Source organism: Helianthus annuus, chromosome 11 (assembly GCF_002127325.2).
Source record: "Helianthus annuus cultivar XRQ/B chromosome 11, HanXRQr2.0-SUNRISE, whole genome shotgun sequence".
In the NCBI taxonomy this organism is placed as follows: Eukaryota; Viridiplantae; Streptophyta; class Magnoliopsida; order Asterales; family Asteraceae; genus Helianthus; species Helianthus annuus.
This window is the reverse complement of record NC_035443.2, coordinates 30770241-30788077: the sequence shown is the minus strand read 5'-3', so window position 1 is coordinate 30788077 and position 17837 is coordinate 30770241. Positions and strand designations below refer to the sequence as shown.

The 17837-nt window shown below is 35.0% G+C and overlaps 1 protein-coding gene across 4 annotated transcripts; it reads right to left on the bottom strand.

Annotated features, from left to right (window-relative positions):
* Nucleotides 1–10409: 10409 nt before the first annotated feature.
* On the bottom strand, nt 10410–13496 carry LOC110891900. Of its 4 annotated transcripts, none has more exons than XR_004872314.1 (7): nt 13244–13496; nt 12948–13133; nt 12627–12727; nt 12402–12536; nt 11796–11923; nt 11485–11671; nt 10410–10462 (listed from the first exon to the last, which is right to left on the bottom strand). XR_004872314.1 is itself a non-coding variant. In XM_035979692.1 (4 exons), exons 2-4 carry the CDS (start codon nt 13131–13133, stop codon nt 12416–12418), a joined length of 408 nt encoding a protein of 135 aa, XP_035835585.1. In that variant the 5' UTR covers nt 13244–13486; the 3' UTR covers nt 12185–12415. The 4 variants fall into 4 exon arrangements, 1 of the variants encoding a protein (XP_035835585.1); XR_004872313.1 differs by lacking the exon at nt 10410–10462 and adding an exon at nt 10591–11367 and having other exon boundaries at nt 13244–13490; XR_002565651.2 differs by lacking the exon at nt 10410–10462 and adding an exon at nt 10591–11367 and having other exon boundaries at nt 11796–11876; nt 13244–13489.
* Nucleotides 13497–17837: the final 4341 nt, after the last annotated feature.

Here is a 17837-nt window from a genome sequence, read left to right as displayed (position 1 = left end):
ACTATAATGATAACATAAGGATAAATAATTAGGGAATAAAATAACTATTCTGAATCGAAATTTTGATGATAAAACGAAAGAGAAAGGGATGATTGTGATTATAGATGAGAGAATAAACATTTTCAGATCTTAAACATCTATCTATTAAAATACCAAAAATTATGAATAATTTATTTTGGAGTGAATTGCAAATTTCAGGGGTGTCATTTGTCTTTAAAGTTGATGAGTTTTGTACTTTATGTTTCAAAATCTTACACGTTCTATCCTTTAGTCGTAACCCAGATAGATTTTTTGGTTAAACCTGGTCATTTGACTTGCACATCAGGTTATTTTTGTCATTTCATCTTTTCAGTGACTAATTATGTAAATAAATTAAATACATACCCAACCAATTAAAAAATTAAAAAGAGATATTATATATACATATAGGGTAAATTACGATTTTGGACCCTGTGGTTATATCACTTTTACCCTTTTAGTTCAATAAGGAATCTTTTAACATCTGAGCCTTCAACCTCCTTTTTTCTAACCCTTTTGGCCCCTAACACTAACCTCATCCATTTACTTTTAGGGGCCAAAATCGTTAGAAAAAAGACTTTGGAGGCCAAAAGGTTAGAAAAAAAAGATGTTAGAGGCTCAGATGTTAAAAGATTTCTTTTTGAGCTAAAAGGGTAAAAGTGATATAACTACAGGGGCTAAAATCGTAATTTACTCATACATATATAACTACTCTCTCATCTATTTACCATCACATTCCACCGCCCACCACCACCACCATCCACCCACACCACCACCTACTAAATCCCCTTTTATTCTCCGTCCAAGTAAATACACGATATAGCCCAGATTCAAAAAATCAATTATCTAGTCCTTGTGAAATGTTTATTTAACTACAAGTATTTCTACTACACAAATCAAAAGAAACCTTAAATTTTTCTAATTTAAGGTCACAAATCGGTTGTTGATGATTATCTCCAACTATTTAATGAAAGGAGAACAACACAACACTTCCAACAGTTTCAACTTTCAATAACACAAATCAAATCGGAAAAGTTCACCGGTCTTCTTCATCAATCATGGCTTCAATGGCTCAGGATCACCACCAACACTTCCCACCGGCAATATCCACCACATCTGCACCACCACACCACCACATTCCCCATCGACCTCCTCTCCACCACCACCAGAACCACCACTTTAATCCCTCGCAATCGTTCTTCTCTCTCCACCAACCACCGCTTTCACCGACCTGACATCCACCCTATCCTCCACCCTACCTACCCATGATCATTCCTTATTTAACCAGATCTGAACAAGAGTGTTGGAGACGATGATGGTTTCGAGTGTCTTTGAGCATCGACGTCTGCGGGTTTGAGTCCATATGCAGCAACATACGATGATTGACGAGAAACATCACAGATCCAACAGATCTAGCGGCGGCGATGGCGGTTTATGATGGTGGATGGACAGTGGTTGGTGGAGTTTCATGTCGTGAAGAAGAGAGAGAAGGGGGAGAGAGTTTAGAGAGATAAAGGATGTTGAGAGAGAGTTTTTTAGGTTTTATATATATTTTATTTGTTTGATTTTTTAATTAACATATTTTTTTAATTAAATGTGTAAAATAAGAAAAAGTACCCTCATGTGACATGCATATGATCTCATTTAACGTTAAAAACAAACCAAGTTAGGGCAAAAGGACAAACCATGCGACAATATGAAACATAAAGTACAAAACTCATCAATTTTAAAGACAAATGACACCGCCTGAAATTAGGTACAAAGATAAAAGACAAAATTTGCAATTCATTCTTTATTTTGTTATGTAAATAATTATATATAGTTTTCTATTCTCAGACACCCCAAGTATTTCGAGCTTGGGCGAGTACCCGGGGTACACCGACGCAAGTGTCCCATGTACTCCAAGCGAGTATGAAGACCAGATTGTGGAACTCGTGTGTAGGGAGAGACAAGTCGTTATCTAATGACTATATAGTCGTAAATTTTAAAAAAATAAACCGTATTTCTAAACATCACAATTTTTGTCCCATTTTATAATCATTCTTTCTACTCTTTACACTTCTATACTTAACATAAATACATTTACACAATGGATGTTCCATCTGATTCTACTGGAGTTGGGTTATCTTCGGGGTTATCCGATTCTAGTGGCTTTGATGTTTTTTTCTGACTCGTTCAATTCTAGTGGTGTAGACTAGGAATTCACCTGCTATGCATTGCGACGATGTATGTAATACATATGTAAAGTAATATAAAGTGCTAATGTCGAAATGTACAGTAACTATAAGAAGAGACACGTGTTAGAGAGGCAAAAAATAGTTCATGTCGTTGTCCTACACGTGTCAGTCGATAATTATAGGCAATAAATTATGATAATATATACTTTAACTTGTTGAAAGATGTTCATTTGCACATGTATCATCTCCATAAGGCCCCTTGTAAATACAATTTAAAGCTGTCGTGCCTCGACTAAATGATCAAAATTGCCCACATTATAAAGTTACTTATCAAAGAGGCACCATGACAGCCACATAGATGCCCAAAACATAGACTACCAAATGTTTCTTTAACCGCATCAAATCATCAAAGCAAATGTTATAGGTCTAAAAACTATAACAAAGAAACTGTGAAATCCATTTAGATGATAAACATCCCATTCTTCATGTTAACTAAATCCAAAGCATGAAAACCGAATGCACACAAACAAACCAATGTATGAAACACCAACATGGCAATGAAGATCATCAAACATTTGTCTTAACAATGAAAATCGAACGCATGCAAACAAATCAACGTATTAAACACCAAAATTTCAGGTGAGAGTTGTCTTATCTTCATAAACATGTTAAAAAACCTAAAGAAACCACAACAACAGTAGATGGGCTCAAGACTCATGGATGCAATTTAAAGTTTCCTTGCCAAGAGTGAATGATCATCATTACCTACATATTAAAGTTACCTGTCAAATAAGCACCATGTCAGTCACATAAAAGCCCAAACCAAACCAAACACAAACAAAATGTTAAAAACATGAAGAAACAACAAAGCCAACATATGGGCTCAAGACTTATGGATGCAACTTAAAGTTGTCTCGCCATAAGTGAATAACCAACATTGCCTACGTTATAAAGTTACCTATCAAATAAGCACCATGACAACCAGGTCGAATCACAAACACAATTTAAAGCTACCTCCCCATGAGTGAATTATCATCACTGCCCGCATTTTAAAGTTGCCTGTCAAATAAGCATCATGGCAACCACATAGAAGCCCAAAACAAACATGATCAAAATATTAGAAACCTAAAGAAACAACAACAACAACAACAAATGGGCTCAAGACTCATAGATGCAATTTAAAGTTGCTCCACCATACGTGAATGATCATCATTGGCCATATTTTAGAGTTACCCATCAAATAAGCACCATGACAGGCACATAGAAGCCAAACCAAACACAACCGAAAGTGACTTTTAACATCTAATCATCGAAGAGATGTTAAGAGTCTAAAAACCCTAATAGTCAAACTGTAAAATCCATTTAGATGAAAACATCACATTCCTCATGTTAAATAAATCCAAACCATGAAAATCGAACGCATGCAAACAAATCAAAGTATCAAACGCCAACATGTCAATGAAGATCATCAAATATCTGTCCAAACTATGAAAATCGAAAGCATGCAAACAAATCAAAGTATCAAACACACCAACATCTCATATGCAAGTTGTCTCGTTTTCATTAACATGCTAAAAACCTAAAGAAACACCAAAAAAATAAAAAATAAATAAATAAATCAAAGTTCAATCGTAAATATCTCTATCAAAACATCACCATCCTCTTTTATGTAAGTCCAATGGATAAAAATCAAACGCATGAGCTAAATCCAAAGCACACAATTTAAATGCACGCAAGCAGATCAAAGTATGAAACATAAACATCTCAGTATCTTCATCGACATTTTAACAACCTAAACAAACATGACCAAATCAAAGTTTCTAGCGCATGCAGTTGTTTCGCGGGAGACAATGAGACCAACAAAAACAACCAAATTAGAAACGAAATCGAAAGCATAAAATATTGATGCCATAACGGTTCGAAAGACAAATATTAAGTAAGCCTTACCTTCAAGCCGAAGAACAATTACACAAGACGACCCACGAAGAGAAAACATCAATGCTACGATAATGGGGTTTAAAAACCCCAACCTACAAAATGTGGCAAAAGGCCAAAATTAACACGTATAATACAAAGATACAATATATCATTGCATAATGTACAACATAACATAACAACCAAACCAACAGTGTCGAGGGGTTATATACGTATTTTTTAAACTTAGGGGACAAAAAAAAAACTTGTATAATCAAAAGTGAAAATCTCACATTCTAAGGCAAACACATTTACATCAAAGGACAAAGGAACCTCATGTCACAAACCCACCAAACAACAAAGGTTTAAATGTAAACAATAAATGAGGGACCAAACGTGTTAATTACAAAGTTGAAGGGCCAAAGTTGTGAGGTGCTTTCACCACCGACTTTGGGTTTTAGTATTAGTTACACAAATGTTTCTCATGTTATGATCGTATTGCGTTTTGTTTCATAGTTTTCTTTGTCACACCATTTGTTTTTAGTGTTTACTAACGAGTAACATGGATGGTCTCTAAATTAGATAGCCATTTGTTTTTGGTTTGGAGATAAGTAGCCTACCACGTGAGGGCATTTTTGATAGGTGTGGCGGCTAATTTGAGGGAGCATCCACCCCTAAATTATTGACGGACAATGCTCTTACTTTGGCCACTAACCACGTAAATCTTGCGTCTCTTTTATTTTCTTATTTGTTTTCCTATGAGTTTATTAACAACTTTTCTTATGAGTTAGAGAGGGATTGTTGAAATATTGTTTAAGTTGTGTGTTAAGAATCAACAATAACCCATCATTACCATTGTGGATCATCATTAGGAAGTTTGCCGATTATTACAATCAGTCATTGTAGCCAATCAAATCAATATCAACAACAAATTCAATCACGAGCGCATAGTGCAACATGCAACAAGTCCGATGATTAACGTAAGCAACGATTAACATGTAAATAGTATCTGGCCAACAATATGTTTAGAGCGTGACCAATATTAGTTGTTCATCAAGCAGGGTTACTTGTGCAACAAACTTTTATCATTAGTCGCCAACAACAACTAATTGTTGTTGTGTCTTGTGCTCATTCACCGACAGATGTTGAATGGCAATAAGTAGTTTAAGTGGTGTTTTACGGGTTTGAATAACATTCATGTTACTTGAGTCGCAAGTAATCTCATCCTAATACTCGTGATAACCCCAAAACATTTATCAATTTTATGGCCTTTCTTTCTATATAAAAGGAATGACATATAAATGATATTCTAGTTTAAGTTACATATCTACTTTTTAGTTACTGAAGATCAGTAATTATTGATTTTGGTGCAAAAAATATCATCAATTTATTTATCTTTGTTGGCCTTGCATTGGCGTAAAGATGACCCAACGAATAAAAAAAGATATCTTTGTTGAGAAGCATTCTCAACTCACAAATGCTTTTTCAGTATTCCATGCAAGCGTAAAGATCATCACTGCTCACCCACTAAATATTTTTATAATCATTTCCAAATCATCTATAAATCATCATTTTTTATGGTTTACTTATTAAGAAATAATTGATATTCGTGTAATAACAAACTTGACCATAAATCTAAAACCCTTCTAGAAAAGTTTTTATAAAAAAAGATATTCTAAGGGGACTCGGGGCACATGCGTGATGGAGCTTGGTCACGCGTTGAACATCAACGCTACACCGCCGCCACCAAATCTTCCACGCGTGGTAAACATAACGCGTTACCACCATTACGCGTTAAACTTTTGAGTTTTGATAGGGTATGACTTGTACATTGTGCATTAATACTTGTACATTGGAATCCCCATCACTAGTGATACCACCCCCACTACATTTCTATCACTATCACTAGAATATTGGGTGCTGACATGGCATCATTTGATTGGGTGCTCCCATCACTAGAACCCATCACTAGTGAACCACCCCGTGTGGCCTAATTACGATACTATTTGCAAACTGTGATAATATAGAAAGTTTAAAATATAACACCATCTTATCGTCTGATGCGTACGCGAGCATTTCAATCGCACATCAGATCTAATCTAGGCTATCAATTGAACGCGGTGGCATGATAGTAATTAAATTTGCATAATAGCGCATGTTACTACATAACTACGCACGTTATTTGCATAATTACCCATGGGTGGGTTACACGTTATTTGCATAATTACGCGTGGGTTGGGTTAACCTTGATTACGCACATTATTCGCATAATTATGCACGTTATATTTGACGCGACATGACACTCTATCCTTTAATTTATTAATAGTACTAGTTTTTTTTTCCGTCGCCGACGCGACGTCATAAATTATAGACTACAATTAACCCGGCTCGTTCCCGAACTAAATTTACGTTGAAACGTAGTGTAGTCCAGATTCATATCGTTGAATGAAAATGTATTATATTTGACCCGACTTGTTTCTGAACAAAATTTACGTCGAATCATAGACCAACTCAAAACATGCATAAAATAAACACGTGCGGTGGTGTCGTACACGGCGTAATAAAGTATAGACTACAATCAACCCGACTCATTTTCGAACTTAATTTACGTTGAATCGTATAGTAACTCAAATTTATACCATCAAACGAAAACGTATTATATTTGACCCGATTTGTTTCCAAACAAAATTTACGTCAAAACGTAATAAAACATTTTATAATTGACTTGACTCATTTCGAAACATAAATTACATTAAAGCGTAGACAAAATCAAATTATACTGACACGTACCTAATAAAAACGTAAGAAATTAGTTTTATGGTAAACTTGAAACTTTATAAACTTGAGGGGGTCAAAGTGATATCTACAAATTTAGAGGGTTACTTTTGACATTATAGCAAAGTTTGGGGTCATTCTTACGTCGTAGTGGTATATCCGAAGATCAATAAAAGGTACGTCGTAAAAATGAGCGTAAACACAACAAAATATTGAAAAGTAAAAAATATTATTATTTGATTCGACTCGATTTTGAATGGAATTTATGTTAAAATATAGACCGGCACAATTTCGACCAGTGTGTAAAAATTATAAAAGTTCACTAGTTATATGTTTGGTAATTATATAATAGCTAATGTTGATTATTATAATATGAATTGCTATATTATTAACTAGTATTAAGCCCTTACGTTGCAGCGGTTATCATAAAATTGTGTTAAGCAGTAGCAATACTATACCACTGTCAGTGACCACTAACACCGAAAAAGCTCGTAAAAACAAAATAAATAAAAACGGAAAAAAAATAACGGTGAGCGAAAAGCAAACGTAAAATCTTTGAATCACGCACGCTCGTTGCTGAGAAATTAAACCGAAACGTAAAACACAGAAAAAAATAACTAAGTCCATCCAGGACCGGCGTGTTGGACGAACAATCAAACACAGAAAAATAGATGTGACGTGGGGCCAGTCAAACGGGAAAAAATATACGAAAAAAATGTCGAACCCCACATGCACGTTGCGATGTGTTAATTTACAAAATTTAGAACGAAACGAAAAACTTGGGAAAGATGAAAAGTATGGTGGACCAAAATTGAAAATAAAAAAGAGTTGGGATTAAATTGAAAAAGATGAAAAACTTTGGGTTAAAAGTAAAAAAAAAAACAAAGGATCTAAATTGCAAAATTGAATTTATATATTAATTTTAAATAAAGATAAGGATAAAAATAGGTGATATCTATATATTAGTTATTAATTAATTAATACTAATATTAAAAGAAATTTATTAAACAAATATAAATAAAATTTATGTGGTTGAAGGATAGAATGCCATGTGGCATTATTTGGAGTCTTTTATTAGAAGAATAGGTTATAACCCCGTGTATTACACGGGTCGAATAAATGAAATATATATATTAAATTTAAATAATAAAATAATATATCTTTAAAAACCTTCTTTATTGCACGGGTTGAATAAATATAATTTTATATATTAAATAACAAAAAGTTATATCTATAAGAACCATATTGTACGTGTTGAATAAATATAATTTTATATACCAAATAAAAAAGTTATATTTTTAAAACCATGTGTTTTACACGGTTTGAATAAATGTAATATTGTTTACCAAATAATAAAAAAATAAATCTTTAAAAAACCTCATTTATTACACGGGTTGAATAAATGTAATTTTCTATATCAAATAATAAAAAAAGTTACATCTTTAAAAATATATGTATTACACGGGTTGAATAAATGTAGTTTTCTATATTACATCTTTAAAAATATATGTATTACACGGGTTGAATAAATATAGTTTTCTATACTAAATAATAAAAAATATATATCCTTAAAAAAACCCCGTGTATTGTACGAATCGAATAAATCTAATTTTATATATCAAAGGATAAAAATATATTAAATGATAAAAAGTTATATCTTAAAAAAAGTTATGTATTACACGGGTCGAATAAATGTAATTTTATATAGTAAATAATAAAAAAAGGTATATCTTTAAAAAAACCATGTGTATTACACGGGTCGAATAAATGTAATTTTGTATAGTAAATAATAAAAAAGGTATATCTTTAAAAAACCATTTGTATTACACGAGTTTAATAAATCTAATTTTATATACCAATAATAATTTTAGCAGCCAAAAGGGTTAGAAAAAAAGACGTTGGGGTCCAAAAGGGTTAGAAAAAAGACGTCGAGTACTCAGATGTTAAAAAATTTCTTGTTGGGCTAAAAGGATAAAAGTGATATAACCACAGGGGCCAAAATCGTAATTTACTCTAATATCAAATTAGATAACTAAGTTTGAATTTGAAGTTAATAGATAAATATAAAAGTAATAATTAAAATAAATAATATTTAGTAGGAGAATTATCTATAATTAATTAGAAGAGTTTAAACTAAAATAATAATTATCCGTAAGACATAGCCTAATATGATGACAAGTGTCCCAAAATGGTTTATTTTATTATATAGTACTAGCGGTAAGACCCGTGTGCAAACACGAGTCGTTTCTTAGAAAACCATGCATAACACATATTAATAGAATATATAGATATGTTTATAGAAATTGTAATTTTTAGTTTAAGGCTAGTAGTGATACCCCATGCAACCACTGTTTGACCGAAGTCAAACCACTGTTTTTAAAAAAAGGTATGTTTGACCAAAGTCTTTTTGACCAAAGTCAAACCACTGTTTGCAAAACTATGATTCTTAGTGGTTCAAAAGTCTGTTTGACCAAAGTCAAACCACTGTTTGACCAAAGACAAACAACTGTTTTCTCCACAAAACACTGTTTAACCCAACAGTGGTTTCAAACATCTGTTTTCATCCATCTGTTAACCAAAGTCAACAGATGTATCAACCATTGTATCAACAGATGTATCAACAACAATGGTTCTAAGTTGATGAGCATTATTTATGAAAAAATAATACAAAATCATACAATGACAAATGTGTAGTTACTAAATTCACTACTTTACTTTCATCCTTATTACATAGGTATCAAATGCATAAGCAGTGAATAATAAACAATACATAATCAGGTAAGGCTAACATAATGATAAATGTAAATATATTATTCAGCTAAAATGGTTATTGTTATTACTATTGTTTCTATTTATAACCGCTTGTTACGGCCCCCGTGCCCGGTTTGACCCGGTCCAGGAGCCGCGGGACAGAAATCCCGTGGTTTTTTTTTTTTTTTTTTTACAGCGGAAGTCTTAACAGGATCGTTTAAACTTGAAAATACCGAGTATTAGTTATTTATAATTCGGGATAAAACCCCGTAATTTACAGTGGATAAATTTCATAATTTCTTTTATTTTACGAACATGTTTATTTATTTATTCGAGCCACTACTTTAAGCTTCAGAGTGCTCCTGCGCACTTGTACTTGATTCAAAGTAGGTCACCTGAAACATGTTGTAAAAATATTTTTGTCAGCGGGGAAATACTGAGTGAATCATTCATTTTAACGAAAAAGACACATTGTTATAAATTACAGTATTAAGAGAGATTACAATGTTTTTATCAAACAAATTTACAAGAATAGGTATTTGTCACTCGACCGTATCTGTGACTGTGGTCAAACCACTATTGAGTCCCGTCGCCCCAATAGTGATGACTATCACAAATTTTAGGCTCGCCCACCTAAAGTGATAAAAATAGTAATGTGCACAATACCCCACATACCGGCTGTAATTTGGTGATTACATAAACTTAATCCCTGTAATTATAACTTTCAGAAAATAATTTGGAGTATTGTAAAACAGTTGATAAAAAGAGAATGACTCACATTGCAAGTTTAGACGGGCAGTACTTAGCCTACTGATAAGCTGAATAACCTAGTTTAACAATAATGCACACAATCGGGTTAGTAACTAATACAACAATTATGATAATTCACGAGATACAACCCTCACAATGAATGAAAAAGTGCGATACTTAATATCCAGCGGATTCACAACGAATAACAGAGCATAGCTCAAATATCCTGTTGGAATCACGACGAATAACAAAGCATAAACCCAGATTGAGCAGCACTTAGACACTCGTTGGATAATTTCAATCGATCGGATATCGAATCGTAATAGCGATCGAGTTATTACCCGGTATTGCGGCAGCACCTCGCTACTATATTGAAATTACACTTTTTACAGTAAAGCTTCGTTTGGAAACGAATTTTGAACGACACGAAACGAAAGCTCCTGAGCTAGGCTATTTATAGCCTGAAAATGGGTCTGACGCGGCCCGCGTGGGATCACGCATAGGCCTTACGCGGCCCGCATTGCCGCCTAATCTAGGCATAGGCCTGATTAGTCATGGGCTAGGGTTAACAGGTGGCCCATAACGTGGCCCGTATGTGTTACCGGATAATTATGAGTTGTCGCGGCCCGCGCTAACTTACCTTCATCTTGTACGCGGCCCGCCCGGACTCCTAACTCATCCGGTCTTTTTATTAAGTTGAAGCGGCCCGCGTTGAGATTAAGTTATCTCTTACGCGGCCCGCCTAAAACCCAAAAAATCTAAATTTTCTTGATTTTTCATGTAGGTTAGGGTTTTAGGGTCTGGGTTTTCGTATACGCGTATACTAAAGACATTTTTGAAGGTCCTTACACCGCTCATAGGATCCAATTTGCAATAATGATAGAGAATTCAGTCTTAAACACATAGAATCAGTGATATCTGAAGAATTCGACTCTTTATACTGTCAGCAGTACTTCATCAAAGACTCCTTGCAAGAAGTCACCTTCAACATCAGTTACATCACTTAAGTACTTACAAATGGGTCTACTCTGGTTAAGTTTTTATCTCTAATCAATCAAGCAAGCTAAAACAAAAAAATTATTGGTAGAGAAACTATTACCTGTTTTAAGAAAACCAGGCTGTACTCATCCTTGTAGCATTGGTAATGTGTGGGGTCTAACTTCATCAATTCAGAATATAGTTGCAAAACTTCATCCACATGAGTCATTGGAGAAATTGAAATATCGCTTGACATCATGGCATCATATGCCATCAATAATCTTGCAAGTGTAAGCTTCCCAATTTTACTATCAAGCAATACAAACAAAAAAAAAACTTCATTACCTCTAGATTAGGAACTCAATGAAAATTTGAAAAAGAATTTCATAATTCATACCATTCTGCCCAAGTCAATAAATCATAAATCCTCACCTTCTGATGAAGAAGTCCGCACAGAGGTCGGCTTCCTTATGTTGTTTCCACCAACCATTTTATTACCACCGATCGAGTAGCCTTTATGTCATCAATTAGAACAGCAGAGTCAATCTTTTTGCAATCGTCTGTAAACAATAATTGATGAAAAAACACCAAAAAAATACGTATCATAAAAATAAAATCAGCAATTATAGACTAATTACATTCAAAATGCAACAAAACACTCAAATTCTAAATTACAAACTAATTACATTTATACACACTCAAAATCAACCGATTTTAAGAACGCAATCACTAATTATCAACTAATTACATTCAAAATGCTAAAAATCCACTCAAAACCTACCGATTCTAAGAACGAAAACGGCAATCATAATTTTATAAACTTCACATACATCTGCATGGAACATCATTAATTTGATTACGTCTTCAAATGTCTCAGAGGTTAAGTACATTAATTTGATGTGTGTATATGAGGTATCTATTGAATGATATTCACAGATACTGAGAGATACCTGGGGTGTAGCACATGTGTATCACATAGTTGATGTGAATATACAAAAAATCTATAGCAATATAGTAAAGGTTTCTCAGAAAAGCTACCTCAGATTCTTTTTTCAAGAAAGTATGAAGACGCTATTCACATCTCTGCCTAACAGAACCAGCTCCAACAGCAATTGAATTAAAGGCAGCCAAAGCCTTCTGAACAGCTTCTTCATGTGCTTCTCGTATTGCCGCCTGCAAGCATGTGATATATGAGCCATCATACCATATGATCACCGAGTAAAACTGAGATATAAAAGATGATTAAGATCACATAAAACATACTTCTTCAGGGGGCTTAGAACAGGCTTAGAACTGTCGAAAGAAGACTTGTAAACTTCAGTAGCATATTCTACTGCCCTTTTGCACTTTGTTTCTTCAACACTCTGGAAAATAAAAAAGTTGAGAAGTTTATTTTAATTATTAAAGCACAACCGAGAAAACATGACAATTAATATAACTAAAATCAACTGTCAGTTCTACAGATTTCCCAGCATCCATCAATTCCAAATATCAATACCATATGAGCCCACAGATTAACAGCAACAATCAAGCCAACAGCATAAGACATTGTTATAACAACGAACAAATTGCTTAAAAACTAACCTGCCATGAAGAAGTTATTGTTGGCACTGCATCATTATTGAGAGCATCCAAAAAGGACTGGGTAATGCCAGCAAAAATAGGTCCAGTCATCACTGTGGCCCCTACCTGTTTGGGTCTAGTCCTCTCAAAGACAAACCTTGTTAACGCATCCAGTCCTGACTTGAACTCTGGCCTCAATTTATCCATCTATGTCACATTAAGATTCTAACAGGTAAGACTAAACACAAAATTACAAAAGGCCACAATAGTACAAAAGATTAATGATAAGTTTTATGTTCGTAAAAGAGATTACTAACTGATATCCGGTCAAGCCGCTGGAGCTCTTTTTCATCGCTCAATGGTCTCACAAGAGTGAAGCAGTCCCTGTCTGGAAAGAGAGCTCTGATGGATTCTTGAATTTGTAAATCAACAATTATTCAGGAATCTATGAAATATTAAAAATAAACACACATTTACAATCCAAATAAGTAGAGACTAAGCTGAAAGAATGACCTCACTTTTGGCAGAGCACAGAGAGGAGGAACCTGCTGCCGCTGAAGGTAAGACTAAACACAAAATTACAAAAGGCCATAATAGTATAAAAGATCAATGATAAGTTTTATGTTCGTAAAAGAGATTACGAACTGATATCCGGTCAAGCCGCTGGAGCTCTTTTTCATCGCTCAATGGTCTCACAAGAGTGAAGCAGTCCCTGTCTAGAAAGAGAGCTCTGATGGATTCTCGAATCTGTAAATCATCAATTCTTCACGAATCTAGAGGCTTATATAGAGAAAGTTTTAGAGATACTAAAGTACACCTCTATATTTAGAGGCTTATATCGAACTCTCTATATTTTTATTGTGAGTGTGCAAGAAAGGAAAATAATAATAAAATAAGTGTATGTGATTAAAATAAGGATATAGATAGAGAGTTGGATGTGAAAGGTTTTTGAGAAATAAAATAATTTAGAGAAAAATATGTTTTTTGATTAAATTATATAGATAGAGATGGAGACTCCAATGTGAATGCTTTAACACACATGTAGTGGAATTAAACCCCTTAAAGCCCCTTTTATTAAAAAAAAGGAAAAGAGAAAAAAAATCTAATTGGTTGTAAAAAGGTGGGCCCCCTCTTTTTCTTCCTCTCACTCTCCTTATTTGGCTGGTGAAGACAATATTAGCTCCCTTGAGGGCTGCCTAGGAGATGGTGTGTAAGGTGTCATTATTATTATTATTATATGGGGTGATGTGGCGACGGGTGCGATACCGCCACACAGGATAGACTAAGTGTATGAATTTATTGTGACCTAATATTATTATTATCATTATTAACTTCTTTATAATTTTTAACTATTTTGGATTGTTATCTTTGATATAACCCGTTTTATTTTAAACAATTTAGACACTATATAATGTAATTTATATATATTATGTGTATTGTGTATTATGTGATAAGTCATTTCATCGACAAGGACATGATTTGTATTTTTTACATTCAATCCATGTAATACACACACACACACATATATATACATACTAGTAGGGTGCCCACATGATGCGACAGGAGCGACACTTTGCATAGTTGTACTCATTTTTTGTAGTTCTCTTATTCGTATAATATTTATTGTAGCATCATTGTGGTGAATATACGTCATAAGTGAAGTCATTGGTTAGCCCATTTCATGGTGGTGTGCATGGTTCGGCCAGTTCGGTTATTATCCTCAACCGATGTCAAAATTGAAGTCATAGATTAGTCTATTTATTAACCCCTTGGTTTTCGGTTAATCAACTCGATTCATTTGGTTAGATTGATAGTTTTTTATTCGGTTCATTTAATTCGGGATAATAGCCAAAACCAAATTTGGGTTAAAACTTTTGCCTAAATTATATGAGATTGAAGTATAAACAAATGAAATAAATGTATGTATCAATACATGAAATGGAAGTATAAATATATGAAATGGATGTATAAAATATGAAATACATGAACTGGAGGTATAAAAGCTAGAAATATATAGAAATATGAATTGTTCGGTTTGATTCATTTAATTTTGGTTAAACAGGGATAAAAAACTGATAAGTGGTTTTGGTTAATTATGTTTCTGGTTAATCGGTTTTCAGTTAATTCAGTTTTTGGTTAATTTTGGTCTTATTTCCTATGTTTTCGGTTTAAAGTGTCATGACCTGTTGGGGACAGCTATGTGTTGCTAAAGCACTGCTGGCTGTCTGCGTTGAAATCTTATCAAAGACCGTCCAAGTGGGAGCTGTTGGGAATTATGTCTGGTTCGATAAGTCAACGCTGTCGACCGGGTCTTGACCCGTAAGAGTTAAACTTTGGGCAACGAACTAAAAATCCACTTAACCTGTTTAACTGATAATTACAAACGATACGCGGGTATTAACTGAGAGACGGGTACATGGACCGAGTGAGACAAGAATACTCACCCTACGCCACTTGTCGCGCATGCACCTTTGCTGCGACACATGTCGCACATGCATCCACCTACCGCCATTTTTCGCGTACCAAACATCTTGGCCAATTGCAACACATGCACTATGCATGTGTGCCACTTGGCAAGCATGCACAAGGCTCCATATCTTTTAAAGGCTATTGGGTCTTACAATGTTTATATAGATGAAAAAAAGGTGAAGAACAAAAGATGCTCTCAACAACCAAGCACTAGCCGCCGCCGGTTTTTCCACATCCGTGAGCCGGATATCGCCGCCGCCTTGCGTGGCCGATCTCCTCCGCCTCCGCGAGCTGAACACCGCCGCCGCCCTGCTGATTGCTTCTGCCAACCGCCACCTGCTGCCACTGACAATGCGGCTGCCGCCGCTGTTTGCCGCTGTTGTTTGCCACCGCTATACGGGTTCGCACTCGCATTCGTTAGTTCGTATCACTAGCACATGTTCATTGAACCTCGGTGTCACGACCGGTTAGTCATTAATCGAGATATATCTTTCTCATCGGTAGTTAAATATATTTTCACTGTGCTCGTATTTACATGTAACCGAATCCTGTCCGGTTTCGCTTTGTTGATCATTTGTTTATATTTCCGCTGCGTTTTATTAATTAACTTGCTTAATTAATTAACTATTATTTATTGAACCGGGTTTTTGATAAATAAAATTTTGACCGATCACCTTGGAAACCCAACAACGGTCACCGACCTTTCTTTCTTTTTAGATCTACGGATCTCATCTATTAATCTAAGGGTCCAAAAGACAACCGCCTGCTAGCCTCGATTCACCACCACACCACTAGGTCGCCGGTTGTCTCCTATTTCTAATACATGAACCAAGAATCAATTAAGAATGGATCTTCAAAAGATAACACCAATTCTGTTTGATTATGGGATCCCTCAAATTGTAGATAATTGAAGCTTGCGGATTGAAGAATATTGCAAGATTATGGAATTTTGGCATATGTTTTTTTTACCGGGATTGAAGACTGTTTTTTAATGTTTTTCCAGTCTTTGCTTCCATTTCCTTACTTTAGGTATTTATGGTTTCATATTATCTTTATATATTGTAACCCTTTACTCAATAATAATAATCATCAAGTCTTTCATAATCTAGTCTTTCATAATGTTACACATTTGTCACTTGTATCGAAAGAAGGTCACCTACTGAGGTTGCCTAGCCTAAACTCTTACAACTGTTGTTGCCACCTCTCACATGACTATGTGATTTCTAACCACTTAGTCGTGTATTTTCAATTATATGAGGGCTCCTCATCGCACACGACTATATGAATTGTAACTACTTGGCCGTGTATTTTTCTTCAGTATCTTCTTAAGTATCAAAGAGTTACACGACTATATCTTTTCAGATTACCTAGACGGCTAGACGTGTATCTTTCTATTCATTCTCCTTTAAGATTTTTACTTCACACACCTATGTCATTGTGATACCCCAGGAAAACGCACAACACAACTAGCTTCCTCAGTGACTATGTGCTAAATTTCGGGACGAAATTTCTTTCAACATGGGGATGATGTGACAACCCGTAACTTAGAGGTAAAACCATTGTTTTCGTTTCTACAATTCGGTTATATATTGGTTTAAATTATAATGTGTTAGCGATTACTTGAAACCAAATTTTTGTCGCGTTGAACCGACTTGAACCGTTTGAACCAAAACACTTGTCTTGCTTGTTGATCCAACTCACTCATGCAACTCGAAACGCATGGGGTCGTATCACTTAATGTATTAATTCACTTATAATTGTTAGAAATAATAATAATAAGAATAATAATGATAAGAAATAATCAAACAGCAAATGTTGATTTGCTTTTATCATTGTTTCCATATCTCGGCCCTATATTTAATCCGAAACCACCCCAACATTCATCTATAGTTTGTATGTGTTGTGCATGCTCAAACCCAAACTTAATTGTTTTTGGCCCACTTCCTCCAAACCGCCCCACACCCTTATATTATACGTATATGCATGATGTTTGTTACGATCTTAAAAACCCAAAACCCTAACTCCCTCCCTCTCATCTCGACGTGCCATAGAATCGGAAACCAGTTGCAGCCCCCCTTCTTCCTCTCGATGACACCCCCACTGTGCAGATCAGAAAAAGAAAGAGATAAAGCGATGCTCGTATGATTCCGACGCCGACCGACGAAGCCGTCGCACCAACGTTGTGAAACGCCGCATAAATCAACGGTTGTGTTTGGGCTGGCGGCGTTTAACAGTTGATCATGGTGCTTCTCCGGGGTTCGATTGAAGGTTGATGATAGTCGTGGTGGTTATCGATGGTGAAGATGGTGGTGTGTCGCCAACAATGACGACGACAAACGATGAAGGCGGTGGTGGCCTACTGCGGCGACAATGATGGTCAGCAGGTCACTCTTGGTTCAGTCTCAGGTCCGACGCGTTTCGGGTTGGGTAAACAACAGCGGT

Excerpts from the sequence above, each read along its gene's own strand:
- LOC110891900 (XM_035979692.1), bottom strand. The coding sequence starts at position 13,133 with ATGGATAAATTGAGGCCAGAGTTCAAGTCAGGACTGGATGCGTTAACA. Across the intron at positions 12,728-12,947 it reads CAATAACTTCTTCATGGCAG|AGTGTTGAAGAAACAAAGTG; the intron begins GTTAGTTTTTAA and ends TTTATTTTCCAG. Across the intron at positions 12,537-12,626 it reads GTTCTAAGCCCCCTGAAGAA|GCGGCAATACGAGAAGCACA; the intron begins GTATGTTTTATG and ends ACATGCTTGCAG.